The 25,579-nt window shown below is 48.1% G+C and overlaps 8 protein-coding genes across 8 annotated transcripts; 7 read left to right on the top strand and 1 right to left on the bottom strand.

The window, feature by feature from the left end:
- Nucleotides 1–1,009: 1,009 nt before the first annotated feature.
- Nucleotides 1,010–2,347, top strand: FMAN_10065 (uncharacterized protein; the record flags this gene model as incomplete). Its single annotated transcript, XM_041820698.1, has 1 exon — nucleotides 1,010–2,347. One exon carries the CDS (start codon nucleotides 1,010–1,012, stop codon nucleotides 2,345–2,347), a length of 1,338 nt encoding a protein of 445 aa, XP_041686553.1.
- A 1,881-nt stretch (nucleotides 2,348–4,228) lies between these two features.
- FMAN_10064 (uncharacterized protein) lies at nucleotides 4,229–4,471 on the top strand (the record flags this gene model as incomplete). Its single annotated transcript, XM_041820697.1, has 1 exon — nucleotides 4,229–4,471. The coding sequence occupies one exon, from the start codon at nucleotides 4,229–4,231 to the stop codon at nucleotides 4,469–4,471; it is 243 nt and encodes an 80-aa protein (XP_041686552.1).
- A 2,567-nt stretch (nucleotides 4,472–7,038) lies between these two features.
- On the top strand, nucleotides 7,039–7,224 carry FMAN_10063 (uncharacterized protein; the record flags this gene model as incomplete). Its single annotated transcript, XM_041820696.1, has 1 exon — nucleotides 7,039–7,224. One exon carries the CDS (start codon nucleotides 7,039–7,041, stop codon nucleotides 7,222–7,224), a length of 186 nt encoding a protein of 61 aa, XP_041686551.1.
- A 4,891-nt stretch (nucleotides 7,225–12,115) lies between these two features.
- Nucleotides 12,116–14,606, top strand: FMAN_10062 (putative beta-glucosidase precursor; the record flags this gene model as incomplete). The annotated part of the gene is made up of 2 exons (XM_041820695.1): nucleotides 12,116–12,278; nucleotides 12,334–14,606. The coding sequence occupies 2 exons, from the start codon at nucleotides 12,116–12,118 to the stop codon at nucleotides 14,604–14,606; spliced, it is 2,436 nt and encodes an 811-aa protein (XP_041686550.1).
- A 491-nt stretch (nucleotides 14,607–15,097) lies between these two features.
- On the top strand, nucleotides 15,098–15,646 carry FMAN_10061 (uncharacterized protein; the record flags this gene model as incomplete). Its single annotated transcript, XM_041820694.1, has 1 exon — nucleotides 15,098–15,646. One exon carries the CDS (start codon nucleotides 15,098–15,100, stop codon nucleotides 15,644–15,646), a length of 549 nt encoding a protein of 182 aa, XP_041686549.1.
- A 2,568-nt stretch (nucleotides 15,647–18,214) lies between these two features.
- On the top strand, nucleotides 18,215–19,834 carry FMAN_10060 (uncharacterized protein; the record flags this gene model as incomplete). The annotated part of the gene is made up of 2 exons (XM_041820693.1): nucleotides 18,215–19,747; nucleotides 19,802–19,834. 2 exons carry the CDS (start codon nucleotides 18,215–18,217, stop codon nucleotides 19,832–19,834), a joined length of 1,566 nt encoding a protein of 521 aa, XP_041686548.1.
- Nucleotides 19,835–21,118: 1,284 nt separating this feature from the next.
- FMAN_10059 (uncharacterized protein) lies at nucleotides 21,119–21,412 on the top strand (the record flags this gene model as incomplete). Its single annotated transcript, XM_041820692.1, has 2 exons — nucleotides 21,119–21,173; nucleotides 21,231–21,412. 2 exons carry the CDS (start codon nucleotides 21,119–21,121, stop codon nucleotides 21,410–21,412), a joined length of 237 nt encoding a protein of 78 aa, XP_041686547.1.
- A 475-nt stretch (nucleotides 21,413–21,887) lies between these two features.
- Nucleotides 21,888–25,061, bottom strand: FMAN_10058 (uncharacterized protein; the record flags this gene model as incomplete). Its single annotated transcript, XM_041820691.1, has 1 exon — nucleotides 21,888–25,061. One exon carries the CDS (start codon nucleotides 25,059–25,061, stop codon nucleotides 21,888–21,890), a length of 3,174 nt encoding a protein of 1,057 aa, XP_041686546.1.
- Between the last annotated feature and the right edge of the window lie 518 nt (nucleotides 25,062–25,579).

Raw genomic sequence — 25,579 nt, 5'->3', positions numbered from 1 at the left:
TTGGTAACGCAAAGACGGATTGTTCCTGGGTTTCGTTCTCCAAGAATCTGTGGCTATCAAACCTATATTTGTGCGATCAACGAAGGCTTTGCAATGATTCAAGTACCAGCTTTGTTAAGTCGAAAGCTTGTGGCAGCATGCGCAAGGTTCTCCATACCAGCAGGTTCAAGAATACTACTGTGATTTGACATTATCTCCTATCAATATATCACCTGCTTGTAAAATCCCATTGCTTGTTAAGAAGGATAAAGATTGTGGTCTGGCAAAGATAATTGATTAAGGCTTGTTATCAGCCAAAATACCTATGACGCCGCAAGCTAAAACGTAATAAAACACTCGGTCATAGGTTCAAACAAGGCACACATAAATCGAATTCAGTTACAGTACGCAGTGGTACGAATGATGGTGACTGAGTTGATTGACGGCAGTAGGCCACAAGTCCTGAAATGGTCCACTGTAAAGGTGACATAGTTATAGTGGGGTCCACTGTAATTATCTCCCCTACCTCACATACCAAGGCCAAGGCACAATCAATCAAGCAACCCTTTCCTCTCCCCTGGGACTCCTGGCGCCGCATCTTAACCTAAGAAAAATTAGCATAATATATATTAGGCTATTTTTTACCTCGAAAAACAACTAGCCATAGGGTTCCATTGGGTATCACAGCTACTATCTTGTTAAGTTTTAATTAACTTAAATGTAGTAATTATAAGCTTCAAGCCGGGCATATAAACTATAAATAACAGAATTGAGTTTTGTATTATACTAACGAAATAAGCGGCTGCGTTACGTGTATCCAGGATATCCAGGATATCCGGGATACCCGATTCTACCGTGACAAGACCCTTGCGCCGTGTGCTGATCTACTCTCTCTAGGTCCCTTTACCGGACATCTCCATCAATTCTTTCTTATATAAAATCAATTGCTTGAGCTAACACTGTCATCACATCATATTGTCTTCATCTTCATCGCAACGCTTCAGAAACGGTACTACATATTACGACAAACATGGCCGCCGAAAGACCTGTAAAAAAACCACAAGATGCTCTCCTTCGACATCATCTCATCGACGGCTGTCACCATGGCTCTATGCGTGGAAATGCACAACTCCAAAACGATCCTAGGCTTGAAAACGAAAATGAAAGTCCCGATAATGCCGCGGAGAATTGCGACTTGGACGAAATAGCTCCCATCGCTCCCATCCCGTTGCCAGACGGCTTAATCGATCATGATAGCCTAGAGCGCATCCGACAAACGGAGATCGAACTTAAGGGTGAAGAGACTCGCGTTCCGGATAAGACCTTGCCTACCACCGACAAAGCCCTTTCGTTGACTACAAAACTTCACACCCACTCCTATCTCATCCTTTTCTCCATCCTGGGAACGCTCGCCAGAGAGGGCATGACAGCACTGCTCGTCTATCCCGGGGCACCGGTCATCTTCCCAACTCTATGGGTGAATTTTGCAGGGTGTCTTGTCATGGGGTTCCTAGCCGAGGACCGTATGCTGTTTCGCCATGAATGGGGTCCTGACACCAGAGGAACGGTCTCAGCCACGGATTCAGAGAGTACAGACCTTGAGGCAGCAAAAAAGTCACATCTTAACGTCAAAAAGACCTTGCCCCTCTACATTGGTCTTTCGGTTGGGTTCTGTGGCTCGTTTACAACTTTCTCGACATTCATCCTCGATTCCTTTCTCGCCCTCTGCAACGGACTTGAAACTCCTCCTGCGCCAACATCTGACCGGAATAAAGGTTACTCGTTCTGTGCGCTTGCAGCCGTGGTCTTACTCACTATTCATGTCTCTTTGGGTGGTCTCTTTCTCGGTGCCCATCTTGCCATATTTGCTCAAGATATTATGCCCTCACTGCCCTATTTCTTTATGCGCAAGGTTTTAGACCCAATTGCAACCATTCTTGGCTGGGGCTGTTGGATTGGAGCGATACTTCTATGTATCTACCCGCCTTCTGATGACTGGCGCGGAAGTGTCCTGTTCTCCCTGGCCTTGGCCCCTCTAGGTGTATTCACGAGATTTTACCTTGCAGTCTTTCTGAATGGCAAACTCCCAACTTTTCCATTGGGGACATTTGCTGCCAACGTTGTTGGCACTCTGATCCTCGCTGTGGTCTGGGACTTATCTCAGATTCTTTCAAGGCCTTCCCTTGGATACCAGTTGCTTGAGGGCGTCAAGAATGGCTACTGTGCAGTCGTTACTACCGTGTCCACTCTTGCTCTCGAGCTCTCTTCTCTCCAACGAAAACACGCTTATAGATATGGTACTGTCAGTTTCCTAGTGTCATTTGGGTTGATGGTTGTCATTTCTGGTAGTTTCAAATGGACACGTTGATACCAGTGAATTATTGAACTGCAAAATATTACATTTCATCTATTATACAACACTCGATCTTTGCATACTTGTTTCTAAATTCCTTCAGGTTTTGAGCAAAAGAATAAAAATGAATGTAGAAACATCGCACCGTCATCTGTGCCAATGAAATTCTGGTTAATCTTTGTACCTCTGGATCTTCCTGCACATCTAGCACTCCCCTTTACTGTAGTTGTTCATTTAATAATTCCCATGTTGCAAGTCTCAGACCTAGTATTGGCTTCTATGACTGGCAAGTGTCCGGATATTCTTCGTCTCTGATGAGCGGCCTCTGTAAATTATGTAATTCTTGTCAAAATACAGGGAACTATTCCCTGTCTCACAAATAAACTTTTCAGCAACGCATCCCTTATGCAATGTGTCATACGCTCGTGCTCTTAGATATGTGTGGACAACATGTCTGCCAATTCGTCAGTGTCCATTATGTTCTCCTCCTCTTGGCACTTCAAACACTTTACCTCAATAAACTCCAACAGACTCTGAACGCCATTCGGGCAGAGTTCATAGTCTTGAAAGAAATAGCCTGCTTCACATCGATCAAGGGTCATATCGGTTCCTAGGTCTTTATCGCAGACTTGACACTTCATCTGGAAGTAATTCTCTCGACACATGGCTTGGGTTCTGGACCTGGCCGAGATATACTGAGCAATGGTATGTAGTAAGAAGATGCTGGGATGTTGATCTTGTTGCTGCTGTTGTATACTATAAGACGACAACAACGTTTCTCTGGTAATAGAGTACAAAATATGTATGAGGTGCTGGAAGCGTCGGTCCTTTGGCTTGTTTCTGGCAGCGGCTCGGACCTTTCAGCTTTTTGCATTTGCTGCTGCTGATGGATGAACTAGGTATATATATGCAGGTTTCTTTTTTCTTCTACTAGGAACCCGAACATTCCGCACGCAGAGAACGTAGACGCTTCTGTTCTGAGGATGAGCATTCTTGCCAGATTGGCATGGAATCCGGATGTCCTATAACGCTGGATATAGTTTAGGCTGTCTTTTGATTTGTATTGTAGCCATGTTTTGCTCAAGCTATTTTTCTGCTCCCTGTGGGTGCTTTTATATACAAATTCTAATCGCGTATCCCAGGCTCTTCACGAGTTTCTTCAATGTTTGTATCACCCACTGCAGCACCAGTTCTTTTCGGTTGTGTTGTTCAGCCTTTTGGTGGTCTGATTCAATCATTAGACAGCCTCCAGCTGTTCTAACTCTTTGTGTAGAGCGAGCATTGGTCACACCTGGCACGCAGAAGTCATTACGGGCTTCTTTCCCCTTAAGGAATTCCCAAGTCATCCTGTGCAGACGCGAGAGCATCATGGTGTTGCACCGCATGTCGTCCCCTTCTGATCATTGGTACCTCCTCTTGTACCCTCTCAGCACAACAGCAACAGTCCAAAACCGACATGTGACACGACTATTCTAATCACTGTAGCGGGCGGTAAACAGACAATCACACAGCTTGATTCGTGTGACGCTGGCCGCAATACCAACGACCCTTTCAAAGCCCCTGTTTTCACAATTGGGGGCCAGAATTTACAGATTCTCCAAAGTTGCATCTACACGTGCATCCCTGTAATTGGCGAGGCCTCTTTTTGGTACTTCAGTGCGACCAAGACGCTGATAAAAACATGATTTGCCCATTTCGCGCAGCTGAATCATACCCCTGCTGCATGGGTGCCTAGTGAGGCTTTCCAGGGTCTTGGTATTTTTAACCGCAAGCTGTGATTCAAAAAGCCTCATCAGCCACCAAAGGCAAAAATGTGCAATTTTCCTTCATCTTTTGTCACTATCACTGAGTTTCTGCGTCACGAGTGCACACGACCAATCACAGCAAACATTCATCATGTGCACTGAACAGTTTACGCACTTTTACTGCATGTACTGCAGTGTATGCATCAGGAAGGGATATGAATGGGAGATTTGCCAGATTGCTCAACAGACAGAGTCAAAGGCTATGGGGTCGTGTGGATACACGGATGATGGGGTTGTTGCGAGCGTGTCGGAGTATTGTCAGCAGTGTCCGCCTGATGATAGGAAGTGGAACAAGGCTACGCTTGACGGTGAAACAAAGACACAATTGGCCTGAGGGATGACCGGGTGTATGTGACGATAATGCTTGATTGCTCTGAGGAGCAACGGGCTTGGCAAACGGCACGTCACGACCACAACTCTTTACAATCGCCGATGGATATCATCTTCTACTGGTCTTTACAGAGTATCTCTCTGTTTGGGCTGCAACACTGAGAGTCCATATTCATATTCTCCCTGTCATTCACTGTCATCACCCTCAAGCTATGGCTATAAATCCCCCTGTAGTACGTCCTTCTCGACCCTCAGACCACGAATTTCAACGCTGGCTAGTCTGTGTATCTCTATCCCAAACTCATAACGCAATAAACTCATTCCTCTCACAATGTGCTACCACGTAACAGTCAACTACATGTGCTCAGTGTGCAGCAACAGAATCGACTCTGACAGACACAGCCTGAGATGTCAACGAGCTCGCCGTTCTTTAACAGGAGTCTTGGGGTCGTGTGGAAGCACGTATTCAGAAATGATATGGAATTATCAGGAGACATGTAGAACCTGCGCAAATCCTGAGGAGCCGGCGCTTCCTGATCCTGAGCACTTTGTTCTCCCGCGGTTGCGTCCACCTTATCCAGGCACGGGTTAGAGATATGGGCCGCAGCATCGTAAAGATCCCGGTGGAATCGATAAGATGTGGCTTGTGTAAGGCGTTTATTTTCAGTGATGGCCATGCGGCATTTAGTTTTGTGGCAGTGAATAGTACAGGTAAGGTTCTGCGCTGAGAACTTATAACATATTGTAATTGTACTTACTATCCTGCTACAAAGCCCATCTTGCGACACTATCGGGGTATTTTGACGAATCACATTTCGCATCATCTGGACTGAAATATGCAGTGAATCACTGGGCATTGTCTTTTTATAATCTTAGAATTTCTGATTAAGTGCCTTAAGAAAAGTATTCTCCTAGCTTTCTCATCCCGATCAATTCCCGTCCGTTTGGAGTTATCTATATATGCCACTGTCTCCTACCAAGACATAATTTCTCTTGATCTATTCGAACACCCAACCTTCCCTTGAAGAAAATACAACGAAATCCGAGTCAGTCAACGTCTCGAAATGTGCCACGATCTAACAATTCATTACATGTGCCCAGTCTGCGGGAACCGGTGGAACTTTGAGAAGCACGGTCTCATGTGCAGGAAGGCCAACGAAACGAGGAGCAGACTGTTCGCATCGTGCGGGAATGAGTATCCAGTGACACTGTGGAATCAGGAGGAGATCTGTGAAGAGTGTTTGGCTCGTGATCAGCTTCATCGTCCGATTGAAGTTGTTATCACAAGGCGGTAGCAGGCCAACAACTTAGGATTGTTACAGTTAGGAATATTCTTTTAGCGCATTGTAACTTCGAATTGAATATCATCTAGATCATTCAAGTCAGGTATGTAACTCCTTGACGGTCTTGCTTTGGGTGCCAGCGAATGGAATGGCCCGCCTAGCATTGCTTGTTTAACAAGGCGGCAGTGCCAAACACTGCATTGCATTTCTTTCACTCTCACAAAATAAACCTCTATAGAGGTATCCAGAGTCTTTTTAAACTAATCCTCAACTTCAAGATCTCTCTGGCATCACTCTCAACCTTTTTCTTCCCTCATCCCACAAAATAAACACCCTCACAACCACGACATCACAAACGCCACTATGTGTGTGGCCATAACCCGCGTCTTCTACTGCATGCGCTGCAACAACGAGATCTACGAAGAAATGGAGTGTCAAGAGTGCCCGCTCTTCAGCCAGTACAAGCGATGCGGAAAGACCGACGTGAACTTGAGCTTCAAGTGCGAAGCTGACCTGTGCATCTTGTGCGCCTCGTTTCCGCCGGAGAGTCAGGTTCCCTTTTTGTCGCAGCCTCCGCAGGGTAGCACGTCTACCATTATGCGTCATTTGAGACTTATGTACGGTCGGCGTTGATTGATGTGAGTGTTTCGCTCAAGTCGTGTGCAGCTATTTATCAACTTTACAGACTTTTACAAATACGCCCGCCATCATGAAGATGATACAGAATCGAACAGCGAATCAGGGATGGACATCACCGACTCTGCTACTGAGAGAAAGATTGGTGATCAACTGCGAGGATATCTTGGCTGTTAGGACGAAGTTTGGATCCCTGACGAATGTGCTACATTTTGGTGGCCAATACCTCAGTCACATTGGACCTTGGACTAGAGTTTGCCGGCCTCTATCACTGAAACAATAAACCTAAGTACCTTTCATCGCACCATCGCACCTGATAGCTTATGATGATTCAGAGCATATATGCTATTGTTCTCTTCAAACCCATATGTTCACAACGTTTGCACAATCTGAATGAGTCGTGTTCAGCACAACAAAGCCATTATACAATTACTATCTCCATGTTCAAGGGTGTTCATGTCCGCTTTTACAAACATAAGACCAGTCACGGTCGGTTCATCATGATCTCGACTATAAATTCTGCCAGCTTTTTCTCCTTTCCCAAATCAATCCATCCTTCAACCTCCAACTTCCTTTCCACTTCACAACCCAAACTTTACCACACACAACCCGTATACAGATTTCCACCGTTATACTATTCACTATGTGCCAAATGACCAACACTACTGAGGTCTGTGTCAGCTGCGGCAAGACCGTTGGCACGAACCTCAACCGAGACAAGTGTCCGCATTACGGCACCACCAGATGCAAGCAGGAAAACCTATATGTCACGAAGAAAGTCTCTGCGAGCAACTGCTCCAAATGCTCAAAGGATGGGAAGAAGAGTGGAAAGAAATGAAAGGGGGTTCTTGTCTGCCTCTGGAGGTGGCAGTTAGGTCAAGTGTTTTGATAGCACATTAGACAAGATAGGAGCAGGTCACCTTGTTATGGGATTAGATAGTCACTTGCTCGGGAGGGTATTGTAAAGCTGGCTCTTTGGTTAATAAGACACTATCAAATTCCGAACTTTTCAATTTTTGCCATGACCTTCAAATATTCTCACAGTCAATAAAGAAGCCTGTGGCTGACTTTATTTATATTTAGACCACTGATCATTTATCGAGGCATCATATTTGGTGATTGAAAGCTACCCGTGGCAACGTGATGAGGGTTTCATTTCGGCTATACTCACCTGGAGAACCAGATAATCGTCAACAGTTCATGCTACTACCTATCCTTACTTGACTTTATATGACAGTGTTTAGCGGCTAGTATATGACTATATAACCTCGCTCCCCATCCGTTTCATCTAGACCAAACAAACGTGCGTAAAATCTCGGCAGCGACACTAGACTCAAACAATCCGAATTAACAACTATTTTGCAAACGATAACCTCATTTTATCCTCCGCAATGTGCATTGTCCATCACTTCAAGATAATATGCCAGAAATGTGGCAACAATATTAGAACTGACATGGATCGTCAGAAATGCAACAAGGCAAACAAGGGGGAACGATGTCTCAAACGGTACAAAAATGGGGGTGAGCAAAAGGAAAGTGAGCTGGGATGCCAGGTTTGTGAGGCTGCAAAGTTGAAGAAGCGATAGCGCGGCTTAGACTGGAGTGTAGCTAGATATTTTCGTCTATAAGTTTGTTGCTCTTCTCAGGTCCAAGCATAGTGCCAGCGTTTGATATCCTTTGGTCACTGATGATTGTTCAGTTCTTCGCTCAGGAGATGCCAGTTCTATTAGTCTTCGTGCTGAGAATAATCATACAAACGTCGCTTCAGTCGTTCTGACTCAACATTTAATGTGATTAAGTGCTGTTTGAATGAGCGAGATTCAAACGGTCCCAGCAGAGCCACAAGTATAAATACCACTACACCTCCTCCATCCCGTCTCCAAGATCTCCAGTCCACCTCACCATCTATCCCTTCACTCTACACTCAAAAACACTCGATCACTACTAAAAACAAACTCTGCTCTTAACCATGTGCTTCATTCACACCACCCGGCTCGTCTGCATCAAATGCGGCCATCAAACCCCCGTCCCCAGAACAGCCCCCTGCAAGGAGGCGAACAATGTTGAAAAGCCATGCCAGAAGAAGCGTATGCAGACAACTACCTTGATCGACTCCTCCAAGTGCCCTCAGTGCAAGGCCAAGGCGGCTAAGGCTAAGGAATGCAAGACTGAGGCGGAGGGCGAATGAACGCTACATGCTGAAAGCGGTCTAAGGATTTGGAAATCATGACTAAATTGACGTTGGGCTTTGGGTTCAACATAGGTGGATTGGGTAGTGAAGCAATCTCCTGCTAGTCCAAATACTATTTGTTGACTTTTATTGATAGCCATGTCCGTGAAACATTGCACAAGTCTGACATGTTGACTCAGCCATTCCCTCACCGTGACACATCTGGACACCGACGATGTAATGAAAAGACCACCGTGACACTCCAACCCTTCAACGTCGTTGTGCATATATAACTCCGTAACTCAAGCCCCCTACTTTCCTATCATATCTCGTATCTCCCCACTCACAATTAATCTACCATTCAACATGTGCAACCTAGTCTTTACCAAATACCGCTGCCGAGTCTGCGACCACATCATCGACCATGAAACCGTGACGGAAAAGTGTAACTCTGCCAAGAAATCGGGCAGGGCCTGTGTAAAGCAGAAGATAGTGGCGTCGACTATTCATACAGATCAGAAGAATTGTAAGGACTGCGTTAAGAAGAAAGAGGGTCAGAGGGGGGTTAAACGTAAGCTTTGGAGGTTTGGTTTTGGGATCTAGATAGAACATACTTCGTAAAGAACCTTGAGCAGGTAGTTCATTACTCATCAAGCTCTTGCCCTTAACGTCTCGGTGATGCTGTATGTCTTGGGCCGAGGGTTTGTGTAAGGATGTGCCCGCAGTCTGTGATACAGAGCACGGCATTCGGTAACTTGACGGTTCTTCGGTGAAGCACTTCAAGATAAGGATACCATCCAAACATTTAAACAGCTTCTTCTGTCCCATGTACTTCTTAATAACAGATATCAACTCTCTCTTTTTACCCCTATCATCAACTGACCGATACAAATGTGCACTATCCACAGTACAGGCTATCTCTGCAGGAAGTGCTCCTACCTCGTCTCCATGCCCCTAGAAGAAATAAAATGCGCTCATTTTCTGGCGAAGAGACCGGGCATTTGCGTTACAACGACAAGGCATGATACCATCTATGTTCATGAGGAGGAGTGTTTGCAGTGCAAGGAAGCGAAGGCGAAGGCCAAGGGCAAAGGAAGGGCTGACGGTTGATACGTTTGATTGGGGGACGACGTCACGGCTGCTGTGATCTTAATGAACCAATGTCCAAACGATAACGTCATGTTCTGGGGTCAAGGTCTGTCTTGTTCGTATGAGTGAAAGGCTCTGTATCCGAGCTGCCCGGGTGCCCAACTACCTTGTTCGGTCAAAACATTCACTCCTTCAAGACCTTTCCGCGACCAACTCGGATTCCCTATGTGCTCACGAACAAACAAATAAAACATCGCTTTTTCCCCGTATTAATACAATAGATTTCCCTACTTGAATCACCAACGTATCCCATCAGCACATCATTCACAAACATACTCAACTGACACAAAGAATCAACTCACCACGATCACAAACAACAAAAGCCAAACATCCCCATCAAACCAAACTCGCCAAAATGTGCCAACTATTCAGCACCGCTACCATTTGCGAATCCTGCCTCCGTCTCATCAGCTACACCTCCAACAAGTCGTTCTGCTCTCTTGTCATGAATACCGTGACAAGTAGTCTAAGCATGACTCCCATTGATGAAATTAAGGACAGAGCGTGTCTTGAAGACCCGGAGGATATCACTCGTCATGTTTCCAGTCAGTTTTGCAAACGCTGTGAACCAGATGGCAAGCAAGGTAATGTTGAGGTCTAACGTTGGAAGTGGAGATTGCCCAGCCCCGGAGCTTTTTCTTGAGGCGGAGTTCCCGTCGCCGAGCCGGAAGCTTGTGGGGGAACTGAGGTGAGGCTAGATTTCATTGGGAATGGCGACCTTTGGGATGGTTACCCTGAAGGAAGAGCTTTAGTTGAGCCTTTGTCTGTTCATAGGTGTTCTGGGTTATGTTCCTAGATAAATAAAGCAGAATACCTCTGTTCGTCTATCCTCTGCGACACTGTGTTAACGAAGTGTGAATCTGAATGCTGAGAAGTAAACGTTGTATCTTGTCAGCTGCCGGGATCCCTATAATCCCTGGTCAGCACTCTAAACTCACTACGTAAGTCGTGTAAGTCTGCGATACCGGCTTTGTTTTCAACATCTCCATCGTCAATAATCAATCTCAACACTGCGGGACTGCCTCACTCACCGAAAGTCCGGCAGAATGGTTCCAACAATTTTATCGAGCAGGGATCGCCATGGCCAATTCCGAGGCTACTCTCAAAGCATCGTCACATCCGACCAACGATGAACGCTACCAACTTCCTTACTCAGAAATGTGGAGGTGCAATGATCCATCGAGTCAGAAATAACCCAATTTCTCCAATGTAACCCCAGAACCATGAACACGACCACGAGACTGGTAAAAGTCGATTGACTTTTCGGATGTAAACATAATCCCGAGCCACCCAGTGACATTTCGTGGCTGTCCATGATGGGAATAAAGTCATGCACCTTTGCAATACTATGGCCGAGTATACACCGATTGAAAAACGGCATCAAAGCACAACGGCACTTGTAAACGGGAGTTTAGACATCGTCCGAGGTGCGGAACTAATACGAAGATATTAGTGAGAGCAATTGAAGTGTCGTGTGGCTGATAACGTTAGAACCCAGATAAAATACATTTCGTCCCGTCATGATGGCCTGAACGGTAACGACTCCGGGCCGAAGCCACTGTAACATCAGCGTCACCAGGCCACTGCACTGGGTCGATAAACGGGTTCACCTCAAAGGGAATTATCGTGGAGAAGGCGGGAGAAAAAGACTCATAACCTTGAATTTGACAGTTACAGGGAAGAAACCAAGGTCCATGTGCGATCATCACCTGTTTCTAGGTATACCGTTCGTATAACTTTCTGATTCCGATCTCCATTCAACGTTAATTTCTCCGCATGAACGAAGCGTGCGAGTCCACAACAGGGCCGATTTGAATTGCGGAGAAGAAGCTGTCTCCCCCAGACTCTCAACCATCCCCGGCAATTGAGATGAATACGCTAACTCAATCGACAAGCTCAGTATAAATCGTGCTGGGAGAACCTCGGATCCTCGGTCAGATAGCGGCCGTATTATTCATTCTGTGGAGTGGGAAACCTGGGGCATGACACCATCACCAACAGTCGGGGATATCTTCCATTGGACGCAGCGGCTAAGCTGCGGTAGATCTGAGGATGTGAGAGTTGGCCGATGGAGATTAAACTGGGAATGGCATCACACGACGGTCCTCGCATCGTTGAAAGTGAAGGGCGATGTTACTCCGCATCGTCCATGTGAACTAGTGAGTCGTGTTTTTTCCTCTTTTGTGCGGGGGAGCAAAACTAATTGAAGCCGACGCTAACACTTACAGAATTTTGCAATGACGCAGACACGCAAGTTTTGGTGAAGGAGGAGCAAGAGGTTGGACTGGTGATCGCCGAGAGGAAGGGAAAGCGTAGCCGGTGCTGGGGGTATATAAGTTGTAGCTGATAGCCTCACAAAAATGAAGAGAGATCATCATCACTGAGCGCCATTCATCTCTACTCTCTCACAATGGCTAGCATTCGATCTGTGTTGGTCTCGGGTCTCTTGGCCGCGGGTGTTAATGCCCAAGCCTACGATTCGAGTGATCGCGCTGAAGATGCTTTTAGCTGGGTTCAGCCTAAGAACACCACTATTCTTGGACAGTATGGCCATTCGCCTCATTATCCTGCCAGTATGTTCACCAACTCCATCAATTGAGGGGAAGTTATACTGACGATCAACTATAGACAATGCTACTGGCAAGGGCTGGGAAGATGCCTTCGCCAAGGCTCAAGACTTTGTCTCCCAACTGACCCTCGAGGAAAAGGCCGACATGGTGACGGGAACTCCAGGTCCTTGCGTCGGCAACATCGTCGCCATTCCCCGTCTCAACTTCAACGGTCTCTGTCTCCACGACGGTCCCCTCGCCATCCGTGTAGCAGACTACGCCAGTGTCTTCCCCGCTGGTGTGTCAGCTGCTTCATCGTGGGACAAGGACCTCCTCTACCAGCGCGGTCTCGCGATGGGTCAAGAGTTCAAGGCCAAGGGTGCTCACATCCTCCTCGGTCCTGTCGCCGGTCCTCTTGGACGCTCGGCGTACTCTGGTCGTAACTGGGAGGGTTTCTCGCCGGATCCTTACCTCACTGGTATTGCGATGGAGGAGACTATCATGGGACATCAAGATGCTGGTGTTCAGGCTACGGCGAAGCACTTTATTGGTAACGAGCAGGAGGTCATGCGTAACCCTACCTTTGTCAAGGATGGGTATGTTGGTGAGGTTGACAAGGAGGCTCTTTCGTCTAACATGGATGATCGAACCATGCACGAGCTCTACCTCTGGCCTTTCGCCAATGCTGTTCATGCCAAGGCTTCCAGCATGATGTGCTCGTACCAGCGTCTCAACGGCTCCTACGGCTGCCAGAACTCAAAGGTCCTGAACGGCATCCTTCGAGATGAGCTTGGTTTCCAGGGCTACGTCATGTCCGATTGGGGTGCTACCCACGCCGGTGTTGCTGCCATCAACAGCGGTCTCGACATGGACATGCCCGGCGGTATTGGTGCTTACGGCATGTACTTCACCAAGTCCTTCTTCGGCGGCAACCTCACCCGCGCCGTCACCAACGGCACCCTCGACGAGACCCGCGTCAACGACATGATCACCCGCATCATGACTCCCTACTTCTGGCTCGGCCAGGACAAGGACTACCCCTCCGTCGACCCCTCCAGCGGCGATCTCAACACCTTCAGCCCCAAGAGCACCTGGTTCCGCGAGTTCAATCTCACCGGCGAGCGAAGCCGTGACGTCCGTGGTAACCACGGCGACTTGATCCGCAAGCACGGCGCCGAGTCCACCGTCCTGCTCAAGAACGAGAAGAACGCCCTTCCCCTCAAGAAGCCCAAGTCCATCGCCGTCTTTGGAAACGATGCTGGTGATATTACTGAGGGTTTCTACAACCAGAATGACTACGAATTCGGCACTCTTGTTGCTGGTGGTGGTTCTGGAACTGGTCGTTTGACATACCTTGTTTCGCCTCTTACCGCCATCAATGCCCGTGCTAAGCAAGACGGTACTCTGGTTCAGCAGTGGATGAACAATACTCTTATTGCTACCACTAATGTCACTGATCTCTGGATCCCTGCCACTCCTGATGTCTGCCTCGTTTTCTTGAAGACTTGGGCTGAGGAGGCTGCTGATCGTGAGCACCTCTCCGTTGACTGGGACGGCAACGATGTTGTCGAGTCTGTTGCCAAGTACTGCAACAACACTGTCGTTGTCACTCACTCTTCTGGTATCAACACTCTCCCTTGGGCTGACCACCCCAACGTCACCGCTATTCTCGCTGCCCACTTCCCCGGTCAGGAGTCTGGTAACTCCCTCGTTGATCTCCTCTACGGCGATGTCAACCCCTCTGGTCGTCTTCCCTACACCATCGCCTTCAACGGAACTGACTACAATGCTCCTCCTACCACTGCCGTCAACACCACCGGCAAGGAGGACTGGCAGTCTTGGTTCGACGAGAAGCTCGAGATTGACTACCGCTACTTCGACGCGCACAACATCTCCGTCCGCTACGAGTTCGGCTTCGGTCTCTCCTACTCCACCTTCGAGATCTCCGACATCTCCGCTGAGCCTCTCGCCTCCGACATCACCTCCCAGCCCGAGGACCTGCCCGTGCAGCCCGGCGGCAACCCCGCCCTCTGGGAGACCATCTACAACGTGACCGTCTCCGTCTCCAACACTGGCAAGGTCGCCGGCGCCACTGTTCCCCAGCTCTACGTGACATTCCCCGACAGCGCTCCTGCCGGTACACCACCTAAGCAGCTCCGTGGCTTTGACAAGGTCTTCCTTGAGACTGGGGAGAGCAAGAGTGTCAGCTTTGAGCTGATGCGTCGCGATCTCAGCTACTGGGATATCATTTCTCAGAAGTGGCTTATCCCTGAGGGAGAGTTCACTATCCGTGTTGGATTCAGCAGTCGGGACTTGAAGGAGGAGACAAAGGTTACTCTTGTTGAGGCGTAACAGGTTTATGATGTATGAGATATGCCCTAATTACCTAGATAGTAAATCCACGTTAATATTAGTTCAAAGCTACTTGTTTCTTGCGATACTGTTGATGTGATAGTGGCTCACTGAGCTGAGGCGAAACGGGCTAGGGGAGGAAAGAAAACTTAGGACCTTGATCCTAAATAATAAGACTTGGGTAAATTTGCATAAATTTATGGATATCTTAATTCAGCTTAGGATATCTTTTCTTATATTTATTTTAATAACTTATATTAACGTCTGGTATTTTCTTACTCCTTGCGGACAGCAGAACCCAGAATAGGCACCTGCCTTCCATGGCGTGTGGCTCTAGGATACTCGGTTCAGGAAGTTACCACTACCTACCTAGGTTTGCCAAACCAGAAAGCAGCCTGTATTGAAAGCTTCCATCTTCTACATGCAACAAGATATCTCTCAAGTCACTGCGCTCAGATCAAAGACAAGATACTTACCTCACCATCATCATCATGCCTCAAAGTATCGATCTCAACGACCAGGCGGCCAAGGACGCAGAGAGTGATCGATGCCTCGCGCTCGTCTTCCACCACTGGCAAACAAGCTTCGACGTCCCCCCTCCAAGATATCCTGTCTACCAATTCTCCGAGTCCGCTCTCCAGGTCGGCCACTTCAAAGAGGATCTTCCTGGCGATCCCCCATCTACCAACCCCAACCCCAGCCGCGAGAAGGGCGCGAAAGCCTACCTCATTGTGAAATGCCGCAGAACCCAGACTTACTTGGGTTGTATTCCTAGAGAAATCGATCTGAACCAGAAGGGCTTTCTTTGGTGTGATGCAGAAGGCAAGCCCGTCGACAAGAATTACATCCAGATAACTGAAGGCCTTGATATTGGGCTTTTAAAGGAGGATCTCGCGAATATGTACAACATTCAGGAGACGAGGCTTGTGGCGAAATGGAACGAGGACGTCAAGATTGCGACGCTCCGGCGTGCTATTCGAAGGGTTGAGGCTGCTGGACCGTCAGAAGAAGCTGTTGTACGTGACGAGGACTGTCATTAGGAGGAGAGGGATTTAGTGTTGTGCAAGGCGACTGATCCGGAGTGGAACTGAGGTCTGGTGTGGTAATTAGGGGTACAAGAATATGATGACGGTGTATCAGGACGATGTGGCACTTCAGCGGTTACTTTGCAGCGATTGAGATATGACTAAGAATTACTTTCATCCCATCAGTTGTTCGTTTGGCGCACGAATTGCTTTGAGCCTCAACTGACAAGACTGCTCTTTGTCCATTATGTGATGAGTGATGAGTGAACATTACGACGTAAGACAGTAACTTATGTCTGATGCCCTTTGTTCGATCACCTACTGAACAAAAGAACAATGTATATTCACTGAACTCAATGTCAATACCCGATAAGTGAGCACGAGATGACTTAGACACCTCATGCCATTAACTTCATAACATCGGTCCTTGAAAACTATATAAAGTCAGCCTCTTCCCCATGCTATAGTCCAAATATCTCATCATTTCATTCCAACAATTACTAACATCTCAAACCAACATCAATATCCCCATCCCAACCTCAGACCCAAACAGCAACTAATACTAGATTAAACATGTGTATCAACTGGATCACAACAACAACGTGCCGAAAATGCGGTCACTGTGTCGATGTCGAGTACGGCGACAAGCTCTGCAAGGACTACAAGAAGGGTAAGGAATGCCGCCGAACAGTAGAGCACAAGCAGAAGGGGGCTGATCCTTCGAAATGCTCTGAGTGCAAGTCGAGACGAATGTCACTATAAATCCTACGCAAGGTATTTATCACCAGCTTGGAAGAGTTAACCACTGAGTATGTGGTAAGAGAAAAAGAGAAAAGCCACGAGTGGGAGGGCGAAGCAACGTGGTTTTGGGCCATTTTCGGGAAGAACAAATGAAGCTATCACCAACTATTAAGTGACTGGCTAGCTCAGCTCATTGTTAAGCTTAGAACAGCAATTTTACCATAAAAATGTCTTCCTAGACACAATTGATACAGAAAAAAACAATTCAACTCATTATAAGTTCGAAAAATGCCAATTCTAATATCTTTCAGTGAAGTTTTCTCATCATATAAAAACGATGTAGGGTACTCCAATTGTGGTATGGATCAAGTCGCGTACGTGCGTGTTGTGGCTCGATCTGTGGCGTAGGGCTGATCAGATAACCACTGGCGAGCTCGCTAAATGCCACATGGACGCGATTGACGACATATTTCAAGATATTATAGGTGCAATAAGTATCACTGCATCAATGATCAGAGTGGGCGTTCCATGATCCACGCAACACACGCATGTGTTGGCCAAGTGTTTACGGAGTGTGCTGGCGACATCAATTGAAGCCTTAGAACCATGAACGGACCATTGAAGGTGATTACGGGCTTAAAGTCAAAAACCGACTCGAAACATGACAGCATTGATCCAATATCAAAGCGCGATGCATCAAACTTATACACGGTCCCAAGCCCATCATGAAACCAAGACCAAGACGTGCTGCTCACTAAACCCCAGAAAGATTCTTCAAAGGTGGATATTCTGCATAACTACCGAACACAAAAAGCAAGGCAGATAATCCCAGCCAGACTCTTTTATGCTTTTTATTAAAAGGGATTGGCCTACAGGTCTCCAAACGCGAGACCAGTCTGGATGGATTCAATGGTGGAGACGTGTTGAAGAAATTGGAGGTTGAACACCTCAAGACAGGAGGTTGGCTTTTGCAATAGTCCCGTTAAATCCTCAACGGCAATTCTTACAATTCTATTCACAATGTAAATTTAAAGCAGGGAGATACTAAGTTAAAGACAGTATAAGGGGAACAAAAAAATATAAAGGGAGTTTGTTACACATGAGACATCAAACATGTCAAGCAAGGATCTCAAACGCAGCCACTATAACTCAGCGCGTCCAGCGAACGTCATCCTTATCGATACCACCAACACGGGAGCCCACATCACCACTCAACGCGCCCCATCCTGACCCGCGTCAAGCACCTAATTCCCATCAAGCTCGCTAAATTACAGCGCTCTCAACCACTGTAAAAACGCCAACGCCAAAAAACCACGACGGCTCGCGAAGAGCCCGCGTCCCTTTTTCCCGCGTAAAGCGGAGCATGGCATGCCTCTTTAAATACCTCCCGCTACCCAACACGAGAGCCTTTCTCACAATCTCACCACCACCTGCACTGCACCACTTCCTACAATACAAAAAAAAAGGTTTCACGCTTGGTCGAGTTGTTTGGGACCCGTGATTTTCATCTGATTCATTCTTTTTATTTTACACCTATGATTTAAGTATACCTTCAAAAAGAGAGAGATACTAGACCGCCTTTCGTGTCGTCATCGTTGTCTGATACCACGACGCCTGTTGGCGAGAGATTAAGACGGATAAGGGAGAAAATTGGCGGAAAAGAAAGATTCGATCTTGATTTCGAATTCTGAGCGAGTTTGACGTTTGCACTTTACGCGTGTTACCTGGTCTCGTCTCTTTCGTCTCTGGACGCGATCCAGTTCGATCTCGATCCTCGATCTACAACACCACGACCCGAATACACCTCTTGAACTCTTCACAAAAAACAAAAAGAACGCAAAAATGGATTCTCTGGGCTCATCACCTCGAAAAGGCTCCTCTGCCGAACCAACTCTTCCAACAATGAAACCCTACTCCCTCGCGGGCTCCAAGCGCTCAGCACCGAGTCTCCTCCCGCCCTTTGAGCCACTCTCGTCATCTCCAAACCTCCCTCGACCCGTGAAGCGACAAAATCTCGGTTCTGGCCGCTCCTCGTCGCGAGCTCACCTCAAATACCCTACTCCTGTTCCCACGTCGAGTACAGGTATCCTCTCGAGTTCCCCGCCTCAACGGTCCGCTACCGCTTCCGAGCGTGCCCCGCTCGCTACCGTCCCCGCTGTCGAACTCTCGGAAAACGGCGAGACCCTCATCATGGGCCGATCGTCCAATTCGTCACACTACCAGATCTCCGCTGACCGCCTCGTCTCCCGCGTCCACGTAAAGGCTCGCTTCGTCGCTGCTGCGAGTCCGCTTGAGCCCAGTAAGATCGAAATCGTCTGCAATGGCTGGAATGGTCTCAAGTTGCATAGCCAGGGTCGTACTTGGGAGCTGTACAAGGGCGATAGCTTCACCAGTGAAACAGAGGGCTCCGAGATCATAATTGATGTGCAAAACTCGCGTGTTCTCGTCCAATGGCCCAAGCGGGCTCTTGACCATCTCTCCGACACCACTTGGGATTCTCCTCCCTGCCAGGCTCGTGCCCAGGCGATTCTTCAGTCTTCCCCTCCTCGCCGCGCTTCTCGTATTGCTTCTCCCGAGAGCCCCACGCCTGCTAGTCTCTCTAGCTCCCGCCGCCTCCAGGCTCTGCTCCCCGGACAGCGTGACATAGAAATCTACGAGGACGATGCTGAGCTTGAGCTCCCTGAGCACAAGCATGATCCTACTAACATTAATGTCAGCATGTGCACCGATGTGACTGCCAGCTTCAGCAGTGAGGTCAGTGATGGTGAAGACCACAACCCCGATGAGGAGAATGATCCTATCGTGCACTCTTTCGGGCCTTTCGGCGCCGACATTTCCTGCCGGTTGGCTTCGATAACGACAAAGTCTCCCAAGGTGTTCAAGGGTGTCAAGCGTGCCAACCCTCTCCACAGCGCCATTGCTTCCGATCTGTTCGCTCCTCGTCAGATTCCTGCTCCTCCTCAGTCTCCTCGCAAGCAGCAGGCTAGGACAGAGTCTCCACTCTCGTCTCCTCCTCGAATGTCTTCTCCGACTCCGGAGATCTTCAGGATGTCCTTCGAGTCCCACCCTGCCGTTGGCAACCATGTCATCAACCAGCTCGCCTTCTCCCGTCTGTCTTCGACTCCTCTGTCCACCATCATGGCCCACCTCCCCTCGGAGGAGAAGCAAGACCTTTCCAAGGACGATCTCCGTGATGTTATCGAGAGTACACCCTGCATTGGTATCATCAAGCGTCAGGGCAAGGACGCAGCCGGCAAGCCTCTTGAGAGCGAGTACTACTATGTCCCTGAGGAAGATGACGACCAGCAGCGTCGCGCCGCAGTCGTCGATGGCCTTCGCAAGCCCAGTCTCCGCGCTTGTCGCAAGCAACACAAGGTTTGTGACATTCTCAACTTGACAATATGCACTTCAACTTACACTGTACAATAGCAATACTACTGGAAGCGTCCCAAGACTCCTTGATCCACCCGTCTTTTCACGTACATACGATTCTTCCCTCCGAAAGATGACTACATGATTCTCAAAGTTTCCTGTTTAACGGTGGATGTCTGTGTTTTTGCTGTATACCCCTTTTTGTCATTTCCATGTTTTATTTTCACATTTTCTTCTTGTCCATGACGGCTCTCATGTTTCGCAAACTGCATAGCATCGGCGTCTTAATTGTATTTTATTTCTCTTTCTGCATGATGGAGTTGGGAGGGTTCAACAAAAAAGGGACTGAGATATATGCCTTGTTGAGCATATAGAAGGGAAAGGAAAGGAAAGGGCTTGGGGCAGCGTATTCTTGTACCTGTTTTTAATGTGTGTATGGTATGTTGTATGAGAGCAAAGCAATGGAATATCGCCGATTAACCTGTTGAATCACGACGATTGGTTGCTTATGTGAGAATGTCATCCAGTTGGTGGATGATCTGATGAGCATCACGAGGTCAATTGAGAGCCTGGACTCTTGCGTGCATGATTCCACCAACGAACGAGGCCTGTAGCCCTTTAACCCGGGGCACATCACATTGGGGTACCCCAGAGAATGCCACATGCATTCGATGTAACTCCAAACCTCACTGTCTGTCTTTACCCGGGCAGATCAACCTGTAGAAACAATGCCGAATAAAGACAGATGCATACCCAATGCTACAGCCCAAGAATACTTACAAATCACAGTGGAATACCCGTGAAGCACTGCATCAATTGCCCATCACCGCATGAATTATCATCATCACAGCATTATATCCACCATCACACGACACCCCCAAATCCCGAGGTCCGATCTCGTCGGTGCAAAACTCTAAAATACCGAGATAATCACGCCTCAGCCGTCACTTTTACAAGCATCAGGCCATTCAATTCGCCACATCCAATCCGTATCTCCAATCATCAGCGCTTGGGTCACCGAATGAATGCTAGTAATCACGCTTGTAAGGGTCGAGCTGAAGAGGGGGTTCTCTTATGATATAATTATGCTTCCGGGAAGAAAAACGTGTATAAATATGACAACGAGGTCCTGATTTAAAGGAAGCTGCAAGTAAGAAAGTTAAACTTGACTACCATCAATTAATTGACTTTACTGTTATTGAAGGTAAGTGCGCTGATGGATTGGGATTCAAGACATGCTGACTGAAGTGAAGCTACAGCAACTCACATACCAACAAACCACTATCTACCTACCTATATCAACATTCACCTCGTCATCACCATCACAACAACAAACCTACAACCCAATTACTCAATATAACATCATCATTCACAATGGATCGCCAACCAACGGCCATCTCAACATCCCACACAACCCCTCCCTCAGAAGGTACACAGCACAGCTACACGCTTCCAATTCTGCACAAGCTGACTTCGTCATCTGCAGCTCCGACTTCTCCATCCGCCCAAGCCGGCGCCGACCGATGCATGCGCCACACGAATAGCTGGACGCCCTCCATCCAGCGACGACAGAGCTGGAGCCCGGAGGAGCAGAAGCATGAGATGCACATGAACAAAATTGAGCAGGTTGCTACAGGTCCTGGTTTTACAGAGCGAGAGGGCTCTTAGATCAAAAGCGACGCAAAGGACAAAAGGGAAATTGTAATTGTACGGAACACTCAATGGGATGGGCATGGAAAGCACAAGGATGCAAAATGGTCACGGGCATTGTACACTACAAATTGGCTATCAAAAGGAAAAGCCCAAGAGTGAACACAATTGTTATAGCTTATAATAAACGAATGTCATTGTAATCATGGCTATCGAACGATGCAAATTGATGTGCCGAGGTATCTTGACTCCGTAGCTCCGTGTTTCATGCTTCGCTGAATGCGTCCCACGTGCAAACTTCCAACAAAGAAAACAGGCTGTCATATCATAAACGCTTGGGATGGCTGATACATCCTCAAGCCAAACGCTGAGTGCCAGTACCAAACTCCAAGGAAACTTCTCGCCGTATACCTTAATCGTCAACCTCTCCAGATCTCTCATCCCTCAACATGTAAGGTGGTGTCATTCGAGCCAATTCTGAATCCCATATCCCCTAGTTCTGCGGCTTCAGATCAGAAATCCTCGTACTTGAGGAACTCGTTAACAAGGCCACCGCGTAGACCGACCCTGCAACTAAACCAGTTCCGACTAAAATCTTGCGTCCAATTCTTCTCTTCTTGGTCGACTTTTTCGTCTTGGGATTTTTCCATCGCCGACCTGCAAACCGTTCAGATCTCTTGCAATGACTATCAGTCCAAATCCTGCTAATGCTGTCAGAGGGGGGAGAGTTCCCACCCCGGCTGACCTTTTCATCGGCTGACTGCATTTTGCGGAAGATCAACATCTGCCCACTTCCCGACACTACTCCATAGCCTTCCTCCTGAAGTGATTTGAAGTAAGGTAGAAACTTGGCAGGGTTAACCAGTTTGACAAGGGCATCGGGAATAGGCATTGGCTTGTCACTGGCGCCGACTGCGGAATTGGCTTCGGCCACGCTCATCACCCTCGAAACTGGGTCAAAAGCGACAATTCTGTATGAAGCCATGCTGGGCATCTCTGGTGTCTTTGTCGTAGACTCTTTGGCCTTAGTTGTGTAATGTTTCTCCATGATAGGCATTGTTGGGTGCCCACACTCTTCGGAATAACTTGTCTGCAGACCCTGAGGTTCGTGCGAGTACGGATCCTTAATCCTCTTGGCCGCATAGCGATCCAGTGCCGTTTTTAATCTCGTGTCATCCATGGGAAAGCTCTCGTCCATAGATCCGGGCTCAACATCTTCCATAGAGCTTGAGCTTTCTGTCGCGGGTGGCGATGTTCCTGAGACATTATTGGGAAGTAGAACCGATTTGGACGATGAATTGTCCCTGCTCCAGGACCTGGCAAAATCCTCGGGAAAGTCTCTAACATAGTTTCCCGTCAGTTCGGAGGGATGCGCCGTTTTGACCTGCTGACCCTTTTTGCAAGACAGATCCTGGTTCTCGACTCCTTCACTACCTTCTTGAGCTCTGCGAAGGACCGCAGCTCGGATGACATCGGCACTTTCAGGGCCGGAAGGGTCCAGATTAGTTTCCATAGAGCCGGGAGAAGACCTGTTCGGGGATCGAGAATAAGTATATGATGCTGAATCCGGGGAATCTTGGGGACCTGCCTTGGAATCGAACTCTCGGAGGCCGCGGGCGACTTCATCCAGAGGGACCGACATCTTGCCGGCGGGTTCGTTGGGACGAACTCCTGTATACTTGCGCAGGTCCTGGAAGACCTTGGATGCGTCCTCGGGCTGAACAGGGTAGCCCTGAGCCTGGGATGCAAAGTCGGAGTGTCTGTAACTGCCAAGATCTGTGTAATTCTTGCTCAACACCTCAGGATGCACCGCTTGAACGATGTCGTCAAAGCCAGTTGATGGATACTTGTGTAGATCCCTATACTGCTTTGATGCCACTTCCGGGTGAACACGCTCCGTTTGAGGGTCACCGTTCTCGAAAGACTTATACGCACCCAAATCGGTATACTTCTTCGAAGCAACTTCGGGGTGGATACGTGGTGCTCGGTCATCCGCATTCTCGAATTTGCGGTAGGCGGGAAGATCCTTGTACACCTTGGAAGCCTCTTCGGGATGTACTCGATCGACAGGAGGTGACAAGTCACGAGCAGCGTACTTATGAACATCGCTGTAACGTTTCGACTTCTCCTCTGCCGTCAGGGGTCGCAAGCCATCAGGCTCATTCCACTTAAAGATGCCGCCGTATAAATGAAGGTCGTCATAGTTCTTGGACAACTCCTCTTGGGTAGGCTCTCTGAGACCATCGGGCTCGTTCCAGTAGTATGGACGATACAGGTGAAGATCATCATACTTGCTTGCAAAGTCCTCGACGGGAGCGTCGACCTTCGGGGCTAAAGGCTTGCCTCGCATAGTACGATCCATCTGTGCCTTCTCATGGGCCTTCAAAGCCGCCTGACTTGCCTCGGAAGGATCTGCGTATTGATCCAAATCCTTGTACTGCTTGGACTCTTCCTCAGCTGTCAGACGACGCAGGCCGTCGGGCTCATTCCATGCAACTGGTCCATACATATTAAGGTCTTTGTAGTCCTTGGAAATTTCCTCTGGCGTGAGCTCGCGCAGGCCATCGGGCTCATTCCAATACACACCCTTGTTGTACATATGAAGATCGTCGTAGTTCTTGGACAGTTCCTCAGCAGTCTGTGGTCTTTTGCCATCAGGCTCGTTGTGGTAAACAGGGCTGTACTGATCCAGATCATCATAGACCTTGGATTGCTCTTCAGCTGTCAACTGGCGTTTGGCTAGAGGGTCGTCCAGGTTCGCAGATGAGTACTTGTCAAGATCTTTGTACTGCTTAGAATCCTCCTCGGCTGTAGTAGGTCGCTTTCCATCAGGCTCATTGTACTTGACAGGGCCATATTTGTCCAAATCATCGTATTCGGTAGACTTCTCTTGAGGTCTCTCATCTATTACTGGTTCATACTTGTCAAGATCGTCGTATTTAGGTTCATCTGGCTGCCTAGTCTCAGTGTCGATAGTAGGCTTGTACTTGTCCAAGTCGTTATACTTGGGAGTCGAGTCAGCCTCAGCAGACACATCAACGAAGTCAGTTGGCTTGAGGTCTCGCTGGGCATCGAATCGAGCTGCCGTTCCGGCCATTGTGGAGTTTGACACACGACGGTTTGTTATAGGGTCAATGAAAGTAGCATCTTGTCCGTGAACAGCAGAGAAGAGGGTATCTTTCGAGCTTGCCGCACTTGTACTTGCGCGGCTAAAATGGTGAGCATTGGTCAAGGTAGCCTTGCGAATGTTGGCCTTGCTATCGCCTCGAAACAAATGCTCAATAGCACTCCGCTCCACGTCTTCGATATTCGCTCCTGGTCGGATACCAAATAAGTCGTTCGCCCAGGCCGCTACTTGATCAATGGTAGTAAACTTTGAAGGATCGACAGATTGATTGGAGCCTTTTGCAGTCTTCTTCGCAGAAGCTCTAGACCTGGCGTCCCAAGAAATGCTGCGACTCAACGATGTAGGTTGCTGGAACCTGACTGAACCACGTCGACGTCCATTTCGAAACTCAGAAGAGGTAGAGGATGACACGAGAGGGGAATAGTGTCTGCATTGCTCGCATTTCGATTGGAGCGAAACGGCAGAGCGTAAAACATTCGCTGTGCCGGTGCGAGACTGAACAAGTCGTTCACTTGTCCAGATGCGTGTTGCTGCTAGCATGGTGTAATAGAGCTATGGATGACCTAAAAGAGCCGGTTAATGTCAATACTGTGTAAGTGAGTCAATCTTGGAACACATGTTGGTTGCGAATGCCGGACATGTTGCAGATGCTATAGACTTACGGATACAAGTATGGGTGATTGAGGGCGAGCACCCAGGTGACAATCCCGGGGCTGCTATTGGAACAGTTCAAAAGGCACGGTACGTGATGTAAGGCTGGAAACCGAAGCCGTCGGTCCTGGAAGTGAGACAGTAGTGACTTAGACGATGAGGCTGTATTGAACGCGAGCGTAAAATGCTGTAAACTGGATGTGAATGATTTGAAACTGGAGAATGAAGAGAAAGGATGACGAGCTACATGAGGGGAACCCAAGACCTTAAAACACACTGGACTGGACTGGATGGACGGAACGGAAACGACGAACGACGACACGCGATGGGGCCTTGTTTGGTCAGGGACAGCCTGCGGTTCAATAAAGACCGCCCGGGGGAAGGCACTAAATGAAGTGGAGACCCTG

This window comes from Fusarium mangiferae, assembly GCF_900044065.1.
Source record: "Fusarium mangiferae strain MRC7560 genome assembly, contig: FMAN_scaffold011, whole genome shotgun sequence".
NCBI lineage: Eukaryota > Fungi > Ascomycota > Sordariomycetes > Hypocreales > Nectriaceae > Fusarium > Fusarium mangiferae.
Note: the sequence above shows the minus strand (reverse complement) of the source record. Positions and strands in the feature narration are given on the sequence as shown.